At 33.4% G+C, this 21,319-nt stretch overlaps 1 protein-coding gene across 3 annotated transcripts in view; it reads left to right on the plus strand.

Annotated features, from left to right (window-relative positions):
• The window catches only part of LOC144852483 (uncharacterized), a 31,388-nt gene extending 10,951 nt beyond the window's left edge, over positions 1-20,437 (plus strand). For all 3 annotated transcript variants that reach the window (XM_078710312.1, XM_078710311.1, XM_078710310.1), the window contains exons 2-4: positions 3,763-3,849; positions 10,016-10,159; positions 17,573-20,437. In XM_078710312.1, the coding sequence (XP_078566438.1) occupies positions 3,765-3,849; positions 10,016-10,159; positions 17,573-20,280 (2,937 nt within the window). In that variant the 5' untranslated portion in view covers positions 3,763-3,764 and the 3' untranslated portion in view covers positions 20,281-20,437. The remainder of the gene's footprint in view (positions 1-3,762; positions 3,850-10,015; positions 10,160-17,572) is intronic.
• The last annotated feature ends 882 nt before the right edge of the window (positions 20,438-21,319 follow it).

Below are 21,319 nucleotides of genomic sequence, written 5' to 3' on the forward strand. Positions count from 1 at the left end.
CACTTGTGTTTATTGAAGTAATGACTCTAAAATTGTTATTTAATTCTTAATTTTAAATCTTAATTTTCAACTCATAAGGATATTAAATTGCAATAGATTTAAACAAGTTTTTTAAAACTTGTATTTTTTTATTAAAAAAAACATTACCATCAAAATTTATTGAATGTTACAGATGGGACATTTTTTTTTATGGATGTGATGACATTAATATTGTAAGAATTAAAAAGTGTTTTTGTACTGTAGGCTGAGAAGTACTGTACAAAGGTGTTAACTGTTGTTTATTAATCATTAAAACATTAATAAATTTGCAGTTAAATTTTTATAATAACGTTCAGTTATCTAAAACAACTATCTGGCAACATAATGATACAAAACAAAATTTTAAATCTCTTTTAAATGAGGAGAAATATTACAATACGTAAACCTTCTCAAAAGTCATGTCCATTTGCTGTCCCATCCACGACGCATACAATTTTCATAATAAAAATTTTTTTGTACAGTCTTTTTTCTTTTTTTGACTTTCATAATAAACATTGGCCACTCAGCTGAAAAATTACATTTTTTTTATTTTTACAGAAAATGATAGCTGAAACAGTATTTATTTAGATTACCTTGGTGTTTTTCTATTTTTAGACAAATAAATAAATAAATGTTAACATTTTATGTGGTATGTTGGTTAAAGAGATGGTTTAAATTATGTATGATTTTCATGTTTTATGCTTAAATTGAAAGTGTTCCAGTGGGTTGATTTTAATGAAAATGTTGCATAATAATAATAGAACAATGGTTAATTAACGAAGGTGCGAAGTTTCATTGAAATAAAACAATTAGTATACCCTTTTGCTAAGGCGTAAACTGAAATGCCCTGTTTATTTTTTTGTATTTGTCATTTCCTGTTAACTTTTACTTTAAAAGCATTTTTCTCAAAACACTGATTGTAACAGCCAAACTCTCTGGAAGTAGACATGGTATCAAGATAGTTTTTACAGCATTTTAAATCTTGCATTATGTATTTGTGAAAATCTCAATTTTGAAAATTCCAACTTATGTCTGCTTTCTCTTGCATGTGTCACAATTGATAATCACATATTCCGGTTATCATGTGATTGACTCAAGGTTGGTTACAATACATACATCTTTTTGACACGTCCGGCAGAGATGAAATATATTCACCATTTTGGCGAATAAAAAAACATTTTTTCACTATTTGGTTTCACAATTGCCATTTTGGTCACAAAAAAAAAAATGCCAACCTTCATTTTTCGTTACAGTATTGTCAAAGTATTGCAGTACTATATCTAAAGGTTTTAAGCTCATAAATTTACCTACTTGTGTTAAACCACCTGGAGACTGAGAGATTGGAATGTTCCATTCATGGCAAATCAATACATTTGTATAAACATATATTAAATCTATCAAAATAGTATTTCATTATTTCATTTTTTTAAATTGATGAATATCTGTAGATTGTTACTGTAGCCTATGAGGACTAAATTGCGTCATAATTTTTTCTGAAGTTAATACTATAGGCCTATATACCGTAATGAGGCAGCATTGAGGCTAGAAGAATTATTGTGGTATTTTAGCTTGATTATAAATTGCCCAGATTCTTCATTAGAAAAGAACTGATATTAAGGATCATTCTAGAACTGATATTAAGGTTAAGATATTTATTAATTCCAAAGAGCAAGCCATTTCTGCTGCCAAGAAAATACTGTATTTAATACGGTATATTTTGAATACCATATTTTTTTGGCAGCAGAAACTGCGCTCATAAAAAAAGTGCCGTGTTTTGTATACCGTATACCGAAGAATAGTAACTAATAGGCTTTGTCCATGGTTCTCTTGCGGATGAGCCATGGCATCTTTGCTTCAAATATTTTGTGTCAAAAATTGATGATATTTATTAACTCTGTAATTTTGCAGAACTTTAGGTTTCAAAACACAAACGATTTTAACTATAAAAATCTCATCTTATTTGAAAATGGAGTTGGTAAGTGATTTATTTACACAAACTAACATTCCAACCTACACTCTCTATTTGCACGACGGATTGAACGTGGACGAATTTATTCACCAGGCTATACATATTTTTTGTGTCCCGTCAAATGATACATTGGTCTATTAAATCACGCCACAACTGTACTACATCAAATATTTTATTATTATTACATTACTTTAATTTTAATGTATTTACTGAAATTCATGACAACAATATTTAATATGTATATACGTACAATACATGTTTTACTTCGTGAAAAAAAAAAATCGGCCTAGAAATTATTACTTTACGATGTCTATTTAGGAATTAGCTTTGTTTAAAAAATCAGTTCACCGTCAAGTCTATATATTCAAGAATATGAAATCATCTACACATGCACCACAACGATATTTTAATTATCCATTTCGTGGTTAAAAATCAATAGTTTACAAAATAAAGGTAAGTTGCAGCGTGCGTGCAAATAATCTTATGTACAGGATTTCAAAGAAATATCACACACACTTCTCAAACAAAAAACAAAAATAAATAAATAAATAAATTTGCGCTTAAAATCTCTATGCCATGTCGTTATTTAGATGAAAAAAACAGGTCAAAGGTTAAAATTACTTGCAGAAAAAATGGGTGTTTCAGGGCCTGTTTATTCCTTGTTTTAACCGATTATTGCAGAGCAGTTTTGAGCTGCAACACAAATAGCGATTATTAACCACACTTTGACCTCTAGAGTATGGCAACCCTCATTCACAAAGCATGCAGCTTATTGCGCGATCGACGACGATCAGCAAAACAACGATGTGGACCAATGATATAATAATCAAATGTTAAACATTTGATTGTTATTATTTTGTGGGGGAGAATTATACCGAGGGACTCCAGGATTCTGTGTTACAAGTACACCGTTACATCCCACCAGTCCAGGCTAACGATGTTTTGCATGTCCTTTTTTAGGCCTGTTGTTTCGGTAGAAATATATAGCCTAGCTATGCCCTAGAGTAGAACCAACGGCGAAACAAACTTTTCTTGCCGACGTGCCCTTATTAATATAACGGGCCTAGATTTTGATTTTACAAATAATATAGCTTTACGTAAGAGTTCAATTTTTAATTTTTAATCCTACATGTGAGAGTTTTAGGCCGCGATAGGATGTTTAAACAAACCAACTCTCATCAGCCTTCCATAACTTGAACTGCGCTGTGGGTATGGATGACGTGATTTTTAAAAAGCGATTAACAGATAACCGATTAACGTCGGAGAAAATTGTCAGTTGCAACATAGTCAATTCTGTGGTTTTGGTATTTAGCAAAAATCGATTATTTATATTTTTTCAGCAGAAACAGACCCTCAGTCACTTTTTGAAAAAAATTATAAACTAAATAAATTTTATAACTAATTATCTATTTCAATTTAATAGTAAACATGGTCACATCAGGTGGTTAAAATCAGTACCGAAAGTATGAACCAATATTATATACCATCGAGTAAAAATTCTAGCAGTAACGCGCGATTTACCAAATTTTGCCCTTACGTAAATTTATATAGATTCCTTGTCTGTGGTTAGACATCAAGATATCATATTACCTTCGCCTGAATGGCGAGAGGTTATTTGGTCGATTGCATGTCACTTGTGTGTTTGTTAGTTAGCAGGATGTGCAGAAAGTTTTTGACAGAAAGAAATAAGCAAAAATTGGTTGGAAAAAAAGGTGTAAAAGTGCAAATAACCAAATACATTTTTAATTTTCTATGCTTTTTCTGTTTTATTGTAGCAATGAAGGCTTATAAAGTTTGGGATTTACCAAGAGAGACTAAAAAAACTGTTGTTGCAAGCTCACTTCTTGAAATTATAAAAAAAGGTAAGAAATGTCACAAAAGTCTTTCTTTATGCTTTTTTTTGTGATGTTTACTTGAGTTATTAAAGATACAGTATAATTTGCTGTTTATCACAAATGCAAGACCAGAATGACTACTGCAGCTACTACAGCAGTCAGCGATTTTTTTTTCCTGTACGACGGTTCCTCCATATTTTATTTCAAACTCAATCGACTCTTCGGATCTGAGGCTGCACACAAACCACGATCTTACTTCACTACACCTACTTACGAACTTGAGTGCCAGATTTATAAATGCTGCTTTTTAGTTACAGTAAGAAAATAATATGCCTAGCAATTTGAAGATATTTTATCATTAATTAATTAATTGTTGAAGTTGTCACAAACAAAGGAGGCTGTGTTCGAGCAAAGCGTGCATATTACCATGTATCAACAAAAAAGAAATTTACTCATTACCGTAATGACACGGTTATAAGCCCATACTCGGGTATAAGCCTACCCCAGACAGCAACAGCAACATCAATTAATTTCTGAAGATCCACTACAGATACATAGACTTGTTCAAAAAAATATCATCCGCATAGCAAAATGCATTACAAGAACAGTTGCTGATTGCTATACCACAATTAAGGTTATTTAACTTTTTAATTAGATCTTTGTGAAATATATTAAAAATAAAATAAAAGGCGAAGATAATCTGCCCTGATGAGTTCCCTTCAAAATTTTTATATTTCTACCGATACAGTTATTCCACTTGACCCTATGTTGGTATACCAGTCATGCATGCACCTCCACCAGCTGTCAGTAACGACTCTACTTAATTTTTGAAAAATGATGGAATGGGGGATCGCATCAAATGCACCCTCGGCATCCAATGAACAAGTATAAACTACTGAACCTCTATTTTTACAGTAGTCATCATTGACTGTACAACTACTACGACAACTGGCAAACCCATATTGTAGCGGGTCAAGTTTAACACCCCTACATGATTCGTTAAAACCTAGTTCAAATATTTATGACAGGATATTAGAAACAATTATTGGTCTGTAGTTGTTTGGTATTGAAGGATCTATATATGTCTGTGAAGTTGGTTACTAGTTCCTAGTTCCTTATTCAAATTCAATTAAAGGGACAGTCACAAATATTTAAAAAACAGATTTTAATACGTAATAACTGTCTAATTGAGTTGTTATTGCATCAACATGTTAGCCTTGACCTCCTCTACTTCTTCCGGTCAAAGTTCAATAACATTTTATGCATTTACGCCCTCTACGGCGAATAAGTAACAAGCTCTTACGAACGTTATAACACTTGACCTACTTAATATTTTCAAAATATTTTGGTATAGATCGATGACCCTTGACCTACTCTACCATTTGCCACCCCAGTTCCGCGAACTTTTTTGCGTCTACGCCCTCTACGGCGAATAAGTAACTGGCTTTTACGAACGTTATAACATTTGACCTACTTATTTTTGTCAAAATATTTTGGTATGAATCGATCACCCTTGACCTACTTTACCATTTGCCACTCCAGTTCCGCGAACTTTTTGGCATCTACGCCCTCTACAGCGAATAAGTAACTGGCTTCATGAACGTTATAACACTTGACCTACTTAAATTTTTCAAAATATTTTGGTATGAATCGATCACCCTTGACCTACTTTACCATTTGCCACCCCAGTTCCGCGAACTTTTTTGCGTCTACGCCCTCTACGGCGAATAAGTAACTGGCTTTACGAACGTTATAACACTTGACCTACTTAATTTTTTCAACATTTTTTGGTATTGATCGATCACCCTTGACCTACTTTGACCAGAAGAAGTAGAGGAGGTCAAAGCTAACATGTTGATGCAATAACAACTCAATTAGACAGTTATTACTGGGCTCGCACTGGCCGATCGCCAAGTCGCCATGGGCGAAAACGTTTCCAGATTGGCGAAAAATAAAACGGCTACTTTAGCCATTTTGCCTATGACATATGATAAAATAGATAATAAAATAATCATTTTGGCGAAAGCATAAAGTCCAACTAAAAGGTCCATTTGTCGATCTTCAAGCATTTATTTTGTTCGTTATCATGTTGTTTACTTCAAGCTCCATTTTCGTCAACTTGTTTCGTTGAACCAGGCGTCTCTTTGTTATTTCAATATGATGGAGATAGCAGAGGTTGACTGCACAGAGAGACAGACGTTACACGACACATGGATGATGGAGTCTACCCAAACTATCACGTGTTGCGCTGCACAAACGATCGACGACTCGACAGCCGACGGTCGGCTATTTACCGGGATTGTCTATTTTTCGATAAGGGTGTTCTTTTCAGATTAAAAAAAAACATAGTAACTTCAATGAATGATCTTATCGAAATCAATATTTATGCGTTATGCATTTTAGGCTCCAATAATGTAGTTTCATATTTTACCCTTAATAAAGTTTCCTCGTGCGTGCAGTGCGTCAGTATCTGAGTAAACAAAACAACATTCGGGAAATGGTAGATTCTAACTGGGATTTAGCTAAACACACGTCACACGTGCATTTATTGCGGACTATATAAACAGCAAGGCCGGCCGCCGGCTTCTGTGTTGTTGGGTAATAAATAATCGAGCCGGGATGGCATACATTTCTCCCCCGACAGAAACGCCTTTTTCCTGTGCTTTGGCCTATATTATCTGCACGTTCAACAACGATACGAGTGTTCGTTTGCTAGAAATATTTTTAGCATATAGCCTAGGACTACGACGTACCGTCGTACATAATTTTGTAGGCCTAGGCCTGCGCTACTGCACTTTCGCACCTCTTGAGCATACCCAATTTAAAAACATTCACCCACTGCGCGGCGGTGGTGACGGCGGGTGACCGTGAAAGTCTTAGGACATGATTTTCGCGTGGTACGGAAGCCACCAGCCAAGCGTAAAAAACAAAAATAACATAGCATTCAGGATTTCAGAAAACTGTAAAATGTTTCTTATTAAATTAATAGCTGTATGATTAAAAACAATTTGAACAATTGTTTTGATCATAAAATACAACAACAATTATTTTTTTTAATCAAATATACAGTGATTTAGGCATGGCTCTCTTTCCCCAAATGCCTTACAAAAACGTTCAGGGAACAGTGTATAGACCTATTGACATAGATAAATTAACTAAAACGTTTTTACCATTATATTTCAACAATTTTTAATTTTGGCTAATGACCGATTCATTTGGCTAAATAAAAAAATTGGACTTTAGCCATTTTGGCTATAGATAAACTGATTTAACTAAAAAAAATATTTTGACTTTCGCCAAATGGCTAAACAAAATGAAATGTTAGTGCTACCCCAGTATTACATATTAAAATCTGGTTTTTTTTAAATATTTGTGACTGTCCCTTTAATTGAATTTGAATAAGGAACTAGGAACTAGTAACCAACTTCACAGACATGATCTATATTGGGTTTCTTTATTAAAATAAAACAGGCACAAGAATTCCTTCTCTGAAAATTTTGGGAATAATCCCAAATTTAATACAGGTATTGAACACAAAGGCCAGAACATCTGGCAACTTTAGTATGGAGGCTATCCATCAGATGTTCAGCCATAATGCCATCAGTTCCTGGAGCATCCCTTATTAAGAGAATTGATGTGCCTTTGTACATCCTCACAACTAAAATACATATCATTAAATATTTCAAGTCTCAACTGATTGGATTTATTATTGACAAATACCTCAGCCTCTTCTATGGCAGGGGATGCAGAGGTGTTAGGAGCAAACTAATTTTCATGTAAAATGAGGCACTCATGTATAAGCCCACCCATTAATTTTGAAGATCTAGGTGCCATAATACATTATTTTGTAACAAAATACATAGTCTATTAAAGTCTAAAATTTAAGTGGTTGACAGCTCTAAAACATCGTAAATCAGACCTTTTTGTGTTAGTGTTAACGATTTAAATTAGGCCAAGGGCGATAGGTGTTCAAAATGGTGTTTTGTGCAACTGAGAAAGTAGACAATTTAATTCCGTACATACGAAGGCATCAAAGTCATTCATGCTAATTTCGGCAATGCTTCGTGTTTAATACAGAACCTCAATGAACTAGGCCAACTAATAAAAATAACGTCCAGTCGATCCAGAAATGATATGCCGACAAAAAAGATCATAACAAATTCATTCTAAATATACAGTAGTATCAGAACGTTCAGTCGGTCGCTCAAAAAGACTGCCGACAGAAGACTGTAATTAATACAGACCTAGTTTTTTTTGGTCACATGGCATAAAACGCGATACTCTCTTTTTTACCGCAATCTCTCACATGTTTTTTTCTTAACTCAGTACGAGAGGCTGCTGTGTGGCGATTAAAAAGTGCCGTAATTATGATCGTGTACCTGGATTTTGTGTCACATGAACATGAAACTGTTCCCACACGATCGACTTGCATATTTTTTCCCCTCCAAATTATGGTCGTGATGTGATTTCATGTTCAAGTGGGTTGGCTTATAACTGCGTCAGTACGATAATTAATTCATAATACAATAAAGTAGCTTTTATGTTTGTTGGATGGGTTTGCTATATTTTTTTTGGAGGTTTGCGGGGTTTTCAACCACAAAAATGATGTTTTACCCCAAAAATAAGTAGTTAAACATTTTTTAAAAAAGAATTGACATATCAAGTGTGTAGTATACACTACACGATTCAGTAGCTTTTATGTTGGTTTGATGGGGTTTGCTGTGTTTGGCAATATGCCTTTTATTGAAAAAATTATTTTTAAAAAAATGTTTTACCATTTTAATGTCACATAATAGATATCCACTTTGACCAAAAATTGAAAAAAAAATATATTTACCTGAAAAAAACTGTAATTTAAAGCAAAAAATAGTCAAATTGGCTGCTAGCCAATGGGTTTTTGGTTGAATTTAACCATTTATTTTGTGATTTTGTAAGTAAAAAATGTTTTTCCCATTTTTTTTTTCTACTGAAGTGAATAACTTTGGGCAATTCCACGACTTTTTTTTATTTTTAAAATTTTCAACTTTTACCAATCATGTTTGATATCAAACAAGGCTAATGTTATATACTTTCAGAATATTTAAGTGGTAAAAAAAATTGTGATATACATACAGACATATTTCCATTTAAAATAATGATATTTAGAAAATTTAAAAAATAAAACAATATGAGGTTTACTTAAATCCTACAGACAACTAAATCCCAATTTATACATGTCATTTCTTTTTAGAATTAAAGAATTAAATATATTGTTTGAGATTTTGTTTAAAAAAAATTGAAGTAATCAACATAGAAATATTAAGGAGGGGCCAACATAATTATTAATAATTTTGTCAGGTTGTTACCAAAAAACAACATTTTTTTTAATTTAAGAACCATGCACCTTCTTGACAATTATGATATATTCCAAACTATTAAAAATTATAGCTTTACATACACTCATAAGGTTATTTTTTTTTAAAACCTTATTTTGACATTTTTATATCATATTAAAGGGCTGTTACCATTCATATTAATATCAATATTTCATTTTTGACTATAGATATTGATTTTTGGAAGATTGTCAATTTTATGTGTTTGGAATCAAGAATAAACTTACCTCAAAGCTTTGATTTATACTGTACTTCTTTTCTATAATATTTAAACCCTTTTAAACTGACAATATGAATACAAAAAAATGTCAGTATGTTACCTTGGAATTTCCCCTTTATTAATACTACAAAATAACGTATTCAAAGTCTGAAATAATTAATCTTTATTGTCATGTTTTTGGGAGACAATACATCTTTAATGTTTAAACATCTCATATCTAAAATCAATAGCAAAAAAATATTCCAACTGAATTTGTTTGTATTTAGAATGGGCTACTGACTGATATTAGAAATTCACTTCTATGCACAATTTGGATACAAAGACGAGTGCGATAAGGGTGGGGAGCTAATTTTTTAGGTGAGAGTAAATTATACTATTAATATAAATGAAAAAAAGATGCTCATAGTTTCGAGGTTTGCCATGTGTATGTTCAGATTGAGTCTGAAACAAATCGATGGAGGAATTCTCGTATAGGAAAAAAAAATCACAGCAGCCAGTGGTTTGTAATAAAATAATGGATATACTGTAGTATACTATAAACAGATGGCTAAGCTGATGCAAAATAGAAAGAAATTAATTTATCCATTGTAAATGTTAATAGGATCAGAGAAACTTAATTTAAATAATGTGGTGAAAGTTGTTACTGAAGAAGATGGTACCGAGATAGATGATGAATACCTGCCACATATCAAAGAACACACAATTTTATTGCTTTTGAAAAAGAATGAAAGGTGGCAAAAACCAGGTTGGTATAGTATTTAATTTACAATCAATCATAGAATTTCATGACGATAGGGTTTATCCGCATTAAGTGCAGGTAACCAATTAAACTTGTATAATACTATAGAACTGACATTATTATTTTTTTTTTTTAATAATTTCTATACCCGTGAACTAATTGACATTGTTTTCTTTCTCTTAATTTCCCTTCCCTTTTAACAATGATTGGTTGTATTTTACATAAACTAAATATTTTGTACTTTACCTAATGTTTAAGGTCCATATCTGACCACATTATTTTGCTTTTGCCCTTTCTTTTTTAAAAACTCACACTTTATCAGAATTTCCAACTCAGAAATAAACATTACCCATGGGGATTTTTTTTCAAGACCAAGTCTTCCACTGACTTTACTGTTTATATATGAAAGAGTAAAATGGAAAACATTTAATTTATTAGTTATCCGCGATATGCGGATAACTCCTTGTAACTGTCCTGTTTCTTTTTCTTTAGAATTTTTGTGGCTCGCGTATCTAAAAAACATGTAAACATAACATTTCATAACCTTGTCAACATGTGGACATTTACGTGAAGTTGTGCACCTCGTATTTTTTTAATGACGTCATAATTGTGCAACATGACTTGCGCATGATTTTATGAATTTTATGATTGATCACAAATTAAAAACCAAACATTTTTTATTGACACTTGGTAAAAGTTGAATTCATATCAAGGTCAAACTTTCTGTGGATAAAAAATGGCGTGTTGTACACCAAGTTATGCACGCACATGCATTTAAAATGTTAAAATGCGCAAAATTTATTTATAATCAACTTTCTATACGAATCATGACATTTTACGCATGCGAAAAATGCCCACTTTCTTATGCGTACGATGCGCACGGAATGTAAAAACACAGCCGTATTCAGAATGTACATATATCTATTTGCTCCAATGAAACATTTTACAAAAAAATTACCAGAAGTATGACATTTAACCCTCGACCCCATTTATCAATGTTTGCATACATAATGCGACTAAAATGTCTAGAAACTTTGTTTTGGACTTAAATGACTCGGATACAGGTTTCCTATAGTCGGCATAGGACCACTTTGTAATTCCCAAAATCATGCCTTTGTCATGCACCTCAAAAGTATGCAAATTAAGTAACGGGACGTTTTGCCGAACGCCATTTCGCCGACAGACCACTGACCGACAGACTATTCGCCGACCAGACATTTCGCCGACAAGACATTTCGCCGACAAGACATTTCGCCGACAGGACATTTCGCCGACAGGACATTTCGCCGACAGACAATTAGCCGACAGACATTTGACCGACAGACATTTGACCGACAGACATTTGACAGTAGGAAACCGCCAAAATTTTGTATGTACCAGTTTTGAATTGAATTTAAAACGTTTGCATTACGGTCTCGTAACGTGAAAAGAACACGTTTCACTTTAGTAAAATTGTCAATTTGAAACCGCCAGTTCAGTGAAACACATTAAAGTAGTTTTAATATATTAACAAATAATAATCCATTTATGATGAATGTCTATCTTGAAAATAATAGTCGACCTCTTGGTTTTTAACCTACATTTGCTATTCTAAATCATTGAAGAGTAAAAACCTTGATAAATAATGAGAAACTAGGACTGAGGGACTAAAAGAAACGTCACCTAAAATGTCTCTAAAAAGCGAGCGGACATTTCAGGTTAGATTCTTCCTATCAGGTAATGGTTACTTTCTGAGCGTTCTGTAAAATTATAATGAATGAAATAACTAATTCAATCGAAACCAAATTTTTATTTTTCTTGCTACACACATTGCTTTAAGTTAATAATTTGTTTAAATTATTTACACAAAGTTATTCGATAATTATTAGTATAATTATAATCATTTCTGACACAATAATACTGTAATTATTTCACCATGCAAATATATTTGCGTTGTCGGACTAATTAAATGAACAAACTAACTACGTTTATTCGAATAAATACGCTGTAATTTTCATACCTTACTTGTGAGTCGCAGATCAACGAATTCTCAACAAAATAAAAAAGAAAAACATAGGCCTATTTGTTTCATAGACGTAAGTTAATAATTCGTAATGTCAATTCGGCAATATGTCCTATGTTGACGAAATACTGTAGTTGTCGGCGAAATGTCTTGTCGGCCAGTTGTCTGTCGGCTAATTGTCTGTCGGCGAAATAGTTGTCGGCGAAATGTCCTGTCAGCGAAATGTCCTGTCGGCGAAATGTCCTGTCGACAAAATGTCCTGTCGGCGAAATGTCCTGTCGACCAAATATCCTGTCGACTAAATGACCGGTCGGCTAAATGTCTGTCGGCTAAATGACTGTCGACGAAATAGCATTCGGCAAAATGTCCTAGTACCGCAAATTAGTAGTACAAATTACATGAAATATGCTAATAAGGGGGTGAAATTACAGTCTTCCCATATCTTGAAAACCATTAATGCTTGATTTGAAGCCTTAAGAATGTAAATATTTATATTAGCTCTAATAAAACATTTTACGAAAAAATTATCGAAAGTATGACATTTGATCCTCGACCCTATTTCTCAACTAAATGCAGTGCAACTAAAATGTATGTACAGACTTTGTTTTGGCCTCAAATGACATGGATACAGGTTTTATATAGCCAGTATAGGACTGTTTAGTAATTCCAAAAGTCATGCACCTCGAAAGTATGCAAATTATGCATAATAAGTTTTACTCGCGTGGGTCACTTTTCATTCCGATGAGATATAACAGATTAAAATATACTGTAAAGATGAAATTAAGTAACTCATGTTATTCTAATATTTTTAAATGATAACAAAATATTGATATAAAGTTTGCGGTACACCACGTGTATTAGTTCTGAAAAGAACTGTTGAGTTTCTCGACGTTTCGATCAATGTACTTTGATCGTCCTCAGGAGTGATAACAAAATAAAAATTAAAAAATAACTAGTACAAAAGTGAAAACAATTCTATTTTTAAAATTCGAATAGCCATATGGTGACGTCAAAACAACCGGTAGGTACAAAATTTTACATGAATTGATATCTACAAGTTACAACTCATCAGCTTCCATAATATATTAAAAAATAATAGGGTCAGCAAACATCCTGAGGAAGACAAAAATCCTATATTTTACATACGCTGGCCATACGATGACGTCACAACATCCGAGAGGTAAAGATTCTGCATGAATTCATATCTACAACATATCTGCTTACAATACATAATAAGTTAAAAAAATTGGGGGTGACCGTTGATCCTGAGGAGCTACAATAGATTCAAAATAGGCATAATTTTGACGATATTTTGTAACTTTCGCAACTAAAACGCATGCAAATGGTCTAAATCAACGTGTTGTATGACATCATTTTAATTTGAAATGATATCAATCTTTTTCAAAATGACTAAGAAAGGCTAGAAAATAACAATTCATGAGAAAAAAAACATGATTTTCATGCACAGAGGTAAAATTCTTTGCTCGAATGGGAATTTTTGACATGCTCAAAATGTCTTGAATCGTGCGGAAAGTTGATTAGAAATTAATTTTGCGCAATCTGAAATTTTAAAGTAAGTAACTTCTTGTAAAACATGCCGTTTTTAATACACAGGAAGTTTGCCCTTGATATGACTTAAATTTTCTTTGCTTTGTAAACTCGACTATAATTTTAGATCCCAGCTGCTGGACCCAAAAAACGTCTGGGAAAAGAGAGTCTATGAAGGCTCACCGTTGAACAATTTTGGATTCTCGCCCTTTGATTGGTTGATAGTCAGGCAGCATTTGTATTTTACTTCATATATTTAGCCAAGTTTGATTTTTCACTTTTAAGTGATCAAGGACATCACAACGAACAACTTCCAACTTGTTGTCCAAATTCTAAACGCGTTTTTCATTCGCTGGGGGCGCTTTTTCAAAATGGCCGCTTATGCTATCAAGTACTTATATCTCCGCAACCACTAATCGTAGAGACTTGGTTTTAATCTTAAACTGTTCGTAAGGTACATATTTCTATTTACTCTAATGGAACATTTTGACATTTGTGACCATTTGACCTTTGACCTTCTATCATCATATCTCGGTAACTAATGGTCACACAGACTTGAAATTTGTTTCAAATTGTTCGCAGTATGCCTTTTTATATTTACTGTAATTAAATGTTTTGTTTTAAAGCAAACAGAAATGCCATATCTGACCTCTTGCACTAATGAATGTAATATCCACAACTGAGAGACTAGATTTGTCTAGTATTGTTTATAACTTGTACCGGTACTTGTGGTTTTGTTGATGATATCCCTTGTTCCAAAATCAATATTTCAAATCACCAATGGAACTGTTGTAATAAATAAATACATACCATAAATATTGATGATAGTCAGATTACCCTCTCCAGTCAATAAAGTTCAGCTCTACATTCGTGTCCTTTGTATTCTCACATCCATCACCACACTCACATGCATCAGTACAGAGCAAGTTGTTTTTCTTACAACTACAGCGATTTGTTGAGCATGAACCATTGCAGGTACATCAACGAATTTCTAGAAGAGCTTCTGGTGCTGGTGGATTGTTGCAAAATACCGGCTTCAAGTGACCATCTTCTCGTTGCCAGGAGTATTTTCCTGAAAATCCAATTTGGTATTTCAGAGGTCAGTCCATATACAGCAAATGCATCTAGTATTTCATCGTCACATTTCATAAGTGCTTTGAAATGGGCGGACACTCCTTTTCCAGCAAATGTACCTGTGTTATCTGTACCTTTAAATGCGTACCATCCAATCAGTGCTGCTGATATTTGTTTTCCAAGTCGGTAATAGCATTCCCATATAGGTATTTTTTCCCCTCTTTTCCTACAAAATGTGGTCATTGGAGGAAGTACTGTAGAGGATAGCTTCCTGTTAAAAGGATAAAGACATCAGTATCTACAGAAAATATGTTAACATTGGCACTTGGGTCTTTGTTCATACAATCAAAGGCATTCAATAAGACCAGTTGGTCCCCTTCTTCCAATGTGTGTTGTCCGTGTGTCATCTCTAGCATCATGATAATTTCTGAGAGATTGCAGTTTGCCATCATGGACGTGTGATGTGTTACTAGGACCTTCTTCGTGTTGTTCTTGAAGTGATTAAGTATCTTCTCTGACAGGTATTTTGTAAGTTCAGCTTTGGTCTCTATGTGCGATAAAAATGTCTTAATGTTCTTAATCTCAGTGTTGTCATTGACATGGTAGTGAATGGTAGTTGTTTTCTGTGTTCTCTTATCTCGTGTAGATTCTTTTAAAGATCCTGATAGATATTGATCAAATAAAAGACGAACTTCATCATATGGTTTGCTCATACCAACAATCAGGTTAACAAATTCAGATGCAAAGTCAGAAGCATTGCACAAGACACCTTCTTTAACATATTGACGACACACATTCCATCAATAATTAGGATTGATGCTGCTTTTGTATCATCTTTCTGTACAGGCCTGCTGACATTATCTGGTAGAGGGAGTTCTGTTATTGACTGCAATACCTTGGATTTTCCAGAAGGCATTATCATTCTTCCATCTGTATGGAAATTTGATGGTGGAGTGCTATTGAACTCATAGTTGCCTATGACATCCTTTAGAGCGAACTCTGGCCTGCTCTTCGCCACAACTAACAATCTAGACAGCAGCTTTCTCTCTTGCTTAATTGAAACTAGTTGACCTTTAATTTTGGTTTTCACCACTGCTCCTACATCCTTGAAATAAGAGAAGTTGTTTTTCTTTTGAGGGTCCCAAAATTTTACGGTTTTTCAACCATTCGTGAAGTCACAAATTTATCCAATGCTTCTTTTCCTAATTGGTCTCGCTTTTCATTCGTTTGACTGAAATCATCGGAGGTTACCACGAAACACTTACCATTTAAACTCATGAAATCTAATCTGCTTGAACTTTCAGCCAATCACAGGCTAGGATTATGTATGGAGATAATGAGTGGCTTTTATTTATTTTAAAACTTTAATTTCCAAGCTTAAGTGAATGTTTTAAAGCATCAATAATTGAAAAATCAATAATGTGTTACAAATATGGATGTTCTGAGCAATCTGTCGAAAAATGTTATCTATAACCAACATGTTGTGGATATCACACAGGTTATGGTCAAAGGTCAGATATGGTTTTTCCGGCCATCTTGAAACAAACCTTTGCATTAAAGCAAATAGAAACATGTATTTTCTGAACAATTTGGGATAAATATCAACTCTTTCTGACCAATATTTATTGAGATATGATAAGATCAGGTCAAATGTCAAATGGTCAGAAATAGTATTTCCGGTCATTTTAGGGCAAAATGTTCCATTATAGTGAATAGAATTATGTACCTTACGAACATTTTAAGACTAAAACCAAGTCTCTACGATTAGTGGTTGCCGAGATATAAGTACTTGATAGCATAGGAGGCCATTTTGAAAAAGCGCCCCCAGCGAATGAAAAAGGCGTTTTTGGACAACAAGTTGGAAGTTGTTTCTTGTGATGTCCTTGATCACTTAAAAGTGAAAAATCAAACTTGGCTAAATATATGAAGTAAAGTTAATATAGTGACAAATGCTGCCTGACTATGACGCGAATCAACAGACTGGGAAGAATTTCTCACTTGTACCACCGTGAAGTCACACTGTCTCTAGAGGGTATTCAGTTGCATGCCTACAGGTTGAGGTCACACACACACAGCACATTAAAGTTCGAAATTGACCATTTTTAAATGGGCATGTGATTCATAATTAAAGAACTATCTTTGACATGATTGATGTATTTTTGCGATTAAAGGACATCTTTTTAATAATTAATCATAAATATATCTGAAGAAAGAACAATGATTAATTTTAAAATGTCGAGCAGCGTTTTTTGTAAGAAATATTTCTTGTTTTACTATGATCTGAACACATGGTCTGATGGAAACTTACCTATAGACAATGAGTAATAAATAGTTTATTTGTGGATTGTGACCTTGACCTTTAAATTAATTTGAAAAAATATAATATCTATTTTTTTAAATAGGTTTTTTGTGCCTCTTTAGTATAATTCCCTTATTTTGATTTTTTGTTACTATTTATTAATAGTGCGTTTTGTTTGATTTTGATTATCTCTCTAAGACAGTGGTGCCTAATTAACCATGCACAGCCATACCACTTTACTGAGATATAAGTTTTACAGAATGAAATAAACAATGCCACATACTGTATGCTGGTACTAAAAAAAAGGCTGCAAAATAGTAACAGAATAACATTAATTGTATCAACTAACAGTAGTTCCAGTTGACTAACAATAGAACAATTATTAACTGTGAAAAAAAGATGTGACCATGTATGCGATACAACAGAAGAAATAAATAATATTACGTTTGTAAATGTTTTTTGCTGGCTAAATTCTCTATATTATTGTATATTTCAGCAAAAAATGCAACTCTAAAGTGTGCTAAAAACCGGAAAAAACAAAGACGACCATTTTTAAAAGATGAAGTTAAAGTTGAAGAGTCCTCCGTAAGCATGGGTAGAAGTTCTGTGAATGTTCATAAAAATATATCTCCAAGACGTTCTGGTCGTCAACGAAAAGAAAATAGACGCTATCGGAGTAATGGGTTTTTAGAACTTGCAGATTTACCGAATGACATAAATGAAAATGATGACAAATTAATTTTAAAAAGTGATGAGAATACAGGAGAAAGTAGGTGTGCTTTTGTTGATCAAATTACAAATGGAGTTGGTGAAGAAACTTTAGAAATTATTGACAAGACAGTTGTTCGATATTCAAAACGAAAACTATTGCCAACGGATTGTTCTCATTTTGTTGTTCAAGAAAATACAGACAAACTGGTAGAGTCAATTGATGAAAATTATATTCCACATGATTTGGAATTAACTGATAATGAGTCTCATGGCCCAAAAAAAAAACGTGTTCGAACTCGTCCTCCTCTACCACTTTGTGAAACGTGTGGAGAACAATTTCCAAAAAGATCATTTCTTTATCAGCATATTCAAACAGTTCACAATGTTCAAGATGCTTACAGTTGCTTTGGATGTGATAACAAATTTAATGACTCTAAAGCATGGGAAAATCATGAGGAAGTTCACAAAGTACAGAAAATAGCATGTACTTATTGTGGAAAGTATTTTTCTACAAAGACAAAATTAAATGTTCATATACGGATACATACTGGTGAACGGCCTTATAAATGTGAGTTGTGTCCTAAAGCATTTGCCACAAACTCAACCTTTAACACCCACATGAAAATGCATACTGGCGAAAAATTGTACACTTGTCGTGTTTGTCATAAGAAATTTGTTCAACGAAGTGGACTAAAGACTCATTTACTAACACACAATGAAGATAGACCTCATGAATGCTCATTGTGTCAGAAAGCATTTACATTGCCAATTTATTTAAAACGACATATGTATACACATACTGGAGAACGTCCTTGGAAATGTACAATCTGCCCAAAAGCTTTTGCTAAAAAGTGGACTCTTGATGAACATATTAAAATTCATAATAAAGATAGGAAATTTCCATGTAAATTTTGTGACAAATACTTTTATGGAACAGGTGATTTGAAGGTTCATGAACGTATTCATACTGGTGAAAAACCATATCCTTGTCCTGAATGCGAAAAATGTTTTGCAACGCTCACTAAAATGAAAGTGCACCAGAGAGTTCATACGGGAGAGAAACCATACAAATGTAATTTTTGTTGTAAAGGGTTTGCTACAAGTTCTACCAGACATGTGCATGAGCGTATTCATACAGGAATAAAACCATATGTATGCAGTTATTGTGGAAAAGGATTTACACAATATGGAAATTTAGAAAATCACATAAAAACACACACTGGGGAAAAACCATTTCAGTGTACAGAATGTGGTAAGACCTTTTCTACCCGTACAAATTATGACAATCATGTAAAGGTGCACACAAAAGAAAGGCCTTTTAAATGTCAATATTGTGAACTGGCATTTTTGAGTAAGTTTAGACTTGACGCTCATGAAAGAAAGCATACAGGTGAAAAAAAATACAAATGTAATGTTTGTCAAAAGCAGTTCGATGTACCTTCTAAATTAAAAACCCATGTGCGGTCACATGATGCCCCTCGTGTATATCAATGTAGTCACTGTAATAAGAATTTTGGAAACAAAGCAGGATTTGTAACACATTTAAAATCACATGAATCGGTTGCTCATGGACAAAACCAATGCAACATGTGTAGCACATCTTTTGAAGACAAAACTGCTGCAGATGTACATATGCAGATACATGCAGCAGCAGAAGCCTTAATGCTTCAGATGCAGCAAGAACCTGTTACAACTGTATTGGATGGAGAGGAAATACCTAATGATGATGAAAAGGAACTTCAATCTAGAAAAGTTCAACAAGTAGTCCTTCAACGTGAAGGAGAATCTGAAACTGTTCATTTGGTCTTAATACAAGAGCAGTCATCAACAAATGATAGTGATTCACTGGAGGGTATTAGTGAGGAGAAAGAGCACAAAGCAAATCAAGAGGAACTTAATGTAACTAAAAATCATATTCAACATGTCATTTTGCAACAAAATTCAGACACTGTTGTTCATACTCAAGAAAACCTTGAAGAAGAAGTGTTTCAACAGTTAATATTGCAACAAAATCTTGAAAACTCTGGAAGTGAAAATCAAGAGTCAAAACTAGATGTTGTCACTTGTGATACTGACCTTGAACAGTGCCCATCTCGGGGGGAATTTGTTCAGAAATATCAAATAAACCCAATAGAAAATCAATCTAAACAGGAGATATATCATATTGTTTCAAGTGAAACTAATTCTAAAATATTGGCTTCAGAAACACTTATGCAGAATACATTAAATGAAACTAATGAACTTTTTTCAAATGCTGAGGTTCCCACCCAACAATTAATTATTCAGGATGGAAACATTAAAGCTAGTACTTCTGCAGCAGAACTCTTACAGCAGGTTGCCATCCAACAGGGATTGATTCAAGGTGATCATAGCTTAGTTGTTTATGAACAATCTGAATTGCCATGTGATACAGTGCAACAGGTAGTTCAAGGACAATCTCAAGAACCTGTTAAGTTGTATGTGATTCAAGAACAATTTGTAGAAAATGATTAGTCTAAGTTATTGTGTGAAGATTTATCTTAGATACAATTATACAAGATGCACAATCAATAAAGTATACTGTATATGCTAGTACATACATATAATGATTACTCTTAAGAACCACTAATGTGTTGAATAGAATATGTATGTCTATAAGCAATCTATAGACGGTCTTAAAACTGAAAAAAATCATAATCCACTAATGGAAAACATGGCGTTAAATGTAAAAACGTTCAGTTTTGACAATTTGAATCTGCACAACCTTGTGTAATTTGAAATTGTACAAGGCAGTCTTTGCGCAATTTTAATAACATATTTTATTCGTTTACAGTTCTTGCATTTTCGCGCCATGCCTTTAGGCTGTTATAGCCAAGGCCAAAGGTCAGAAATGACATTTACGGTCACTGTTTTTTACTAAAATGCCTGAATATGAATGTATACCTTTTGACCAATTTGAGACCAAAATTACCAGTGGTTGTCAAGATTTAGGACCTATTGGTATTTGGTCTTATAACCTTTCACCCTGACCTTTGACCTTTTGCCACATTTTCAAAATGTATAAACAAGCCAAAAATGGTTGTTTGACCACCCTAAACCAATTTCTGAAGTCAGATTCTCTGGAACTCAAAGTGGATACGAAAGTCATCACGAAAGCTATATTATGATTTTGTAAACTCGACTAATTATATGTCCATGCTGCTCGACCCAACGTACGTCTGGAAAAGAGAGTCTATGAAGGCTCACGGTTGAACGATTTTGGATTCTCACCCTTTGGTTGACGCGAATCAACACACACTGCAGAAGAATTTTCTCTCGTGTGCCGTGAGCACGTTTTCTCCGAGGAGTGTCCAATATACAGGGAAATAATGTATTGGAAATCTTTGAATGAGGTTTTTATTTAATAATAATAATATCATATTTTATTGAATTTTACAATGTTGATATACAAAATGTATTACTAAAAATCGTAATTTTATGTAATTCATAGTTCATACAATTGCTGACTAACAAACAAGTCAGGTTTTCAAAATTCTTTCTTTATTATAATATT

This window comes from Antedon bifida, chromosome 9 (assembly GCF_963402885.1).
Source record: "Antedon bifida chromosome 9, ecAntBifi1.1, whole genome shotgun sequence".
Lineage (NCBI taxonomy): Eukaryota > Metazoa > Echinodermata > Crinoidea > Comatulida > Antedonidae > Antedon > Antedon bifida.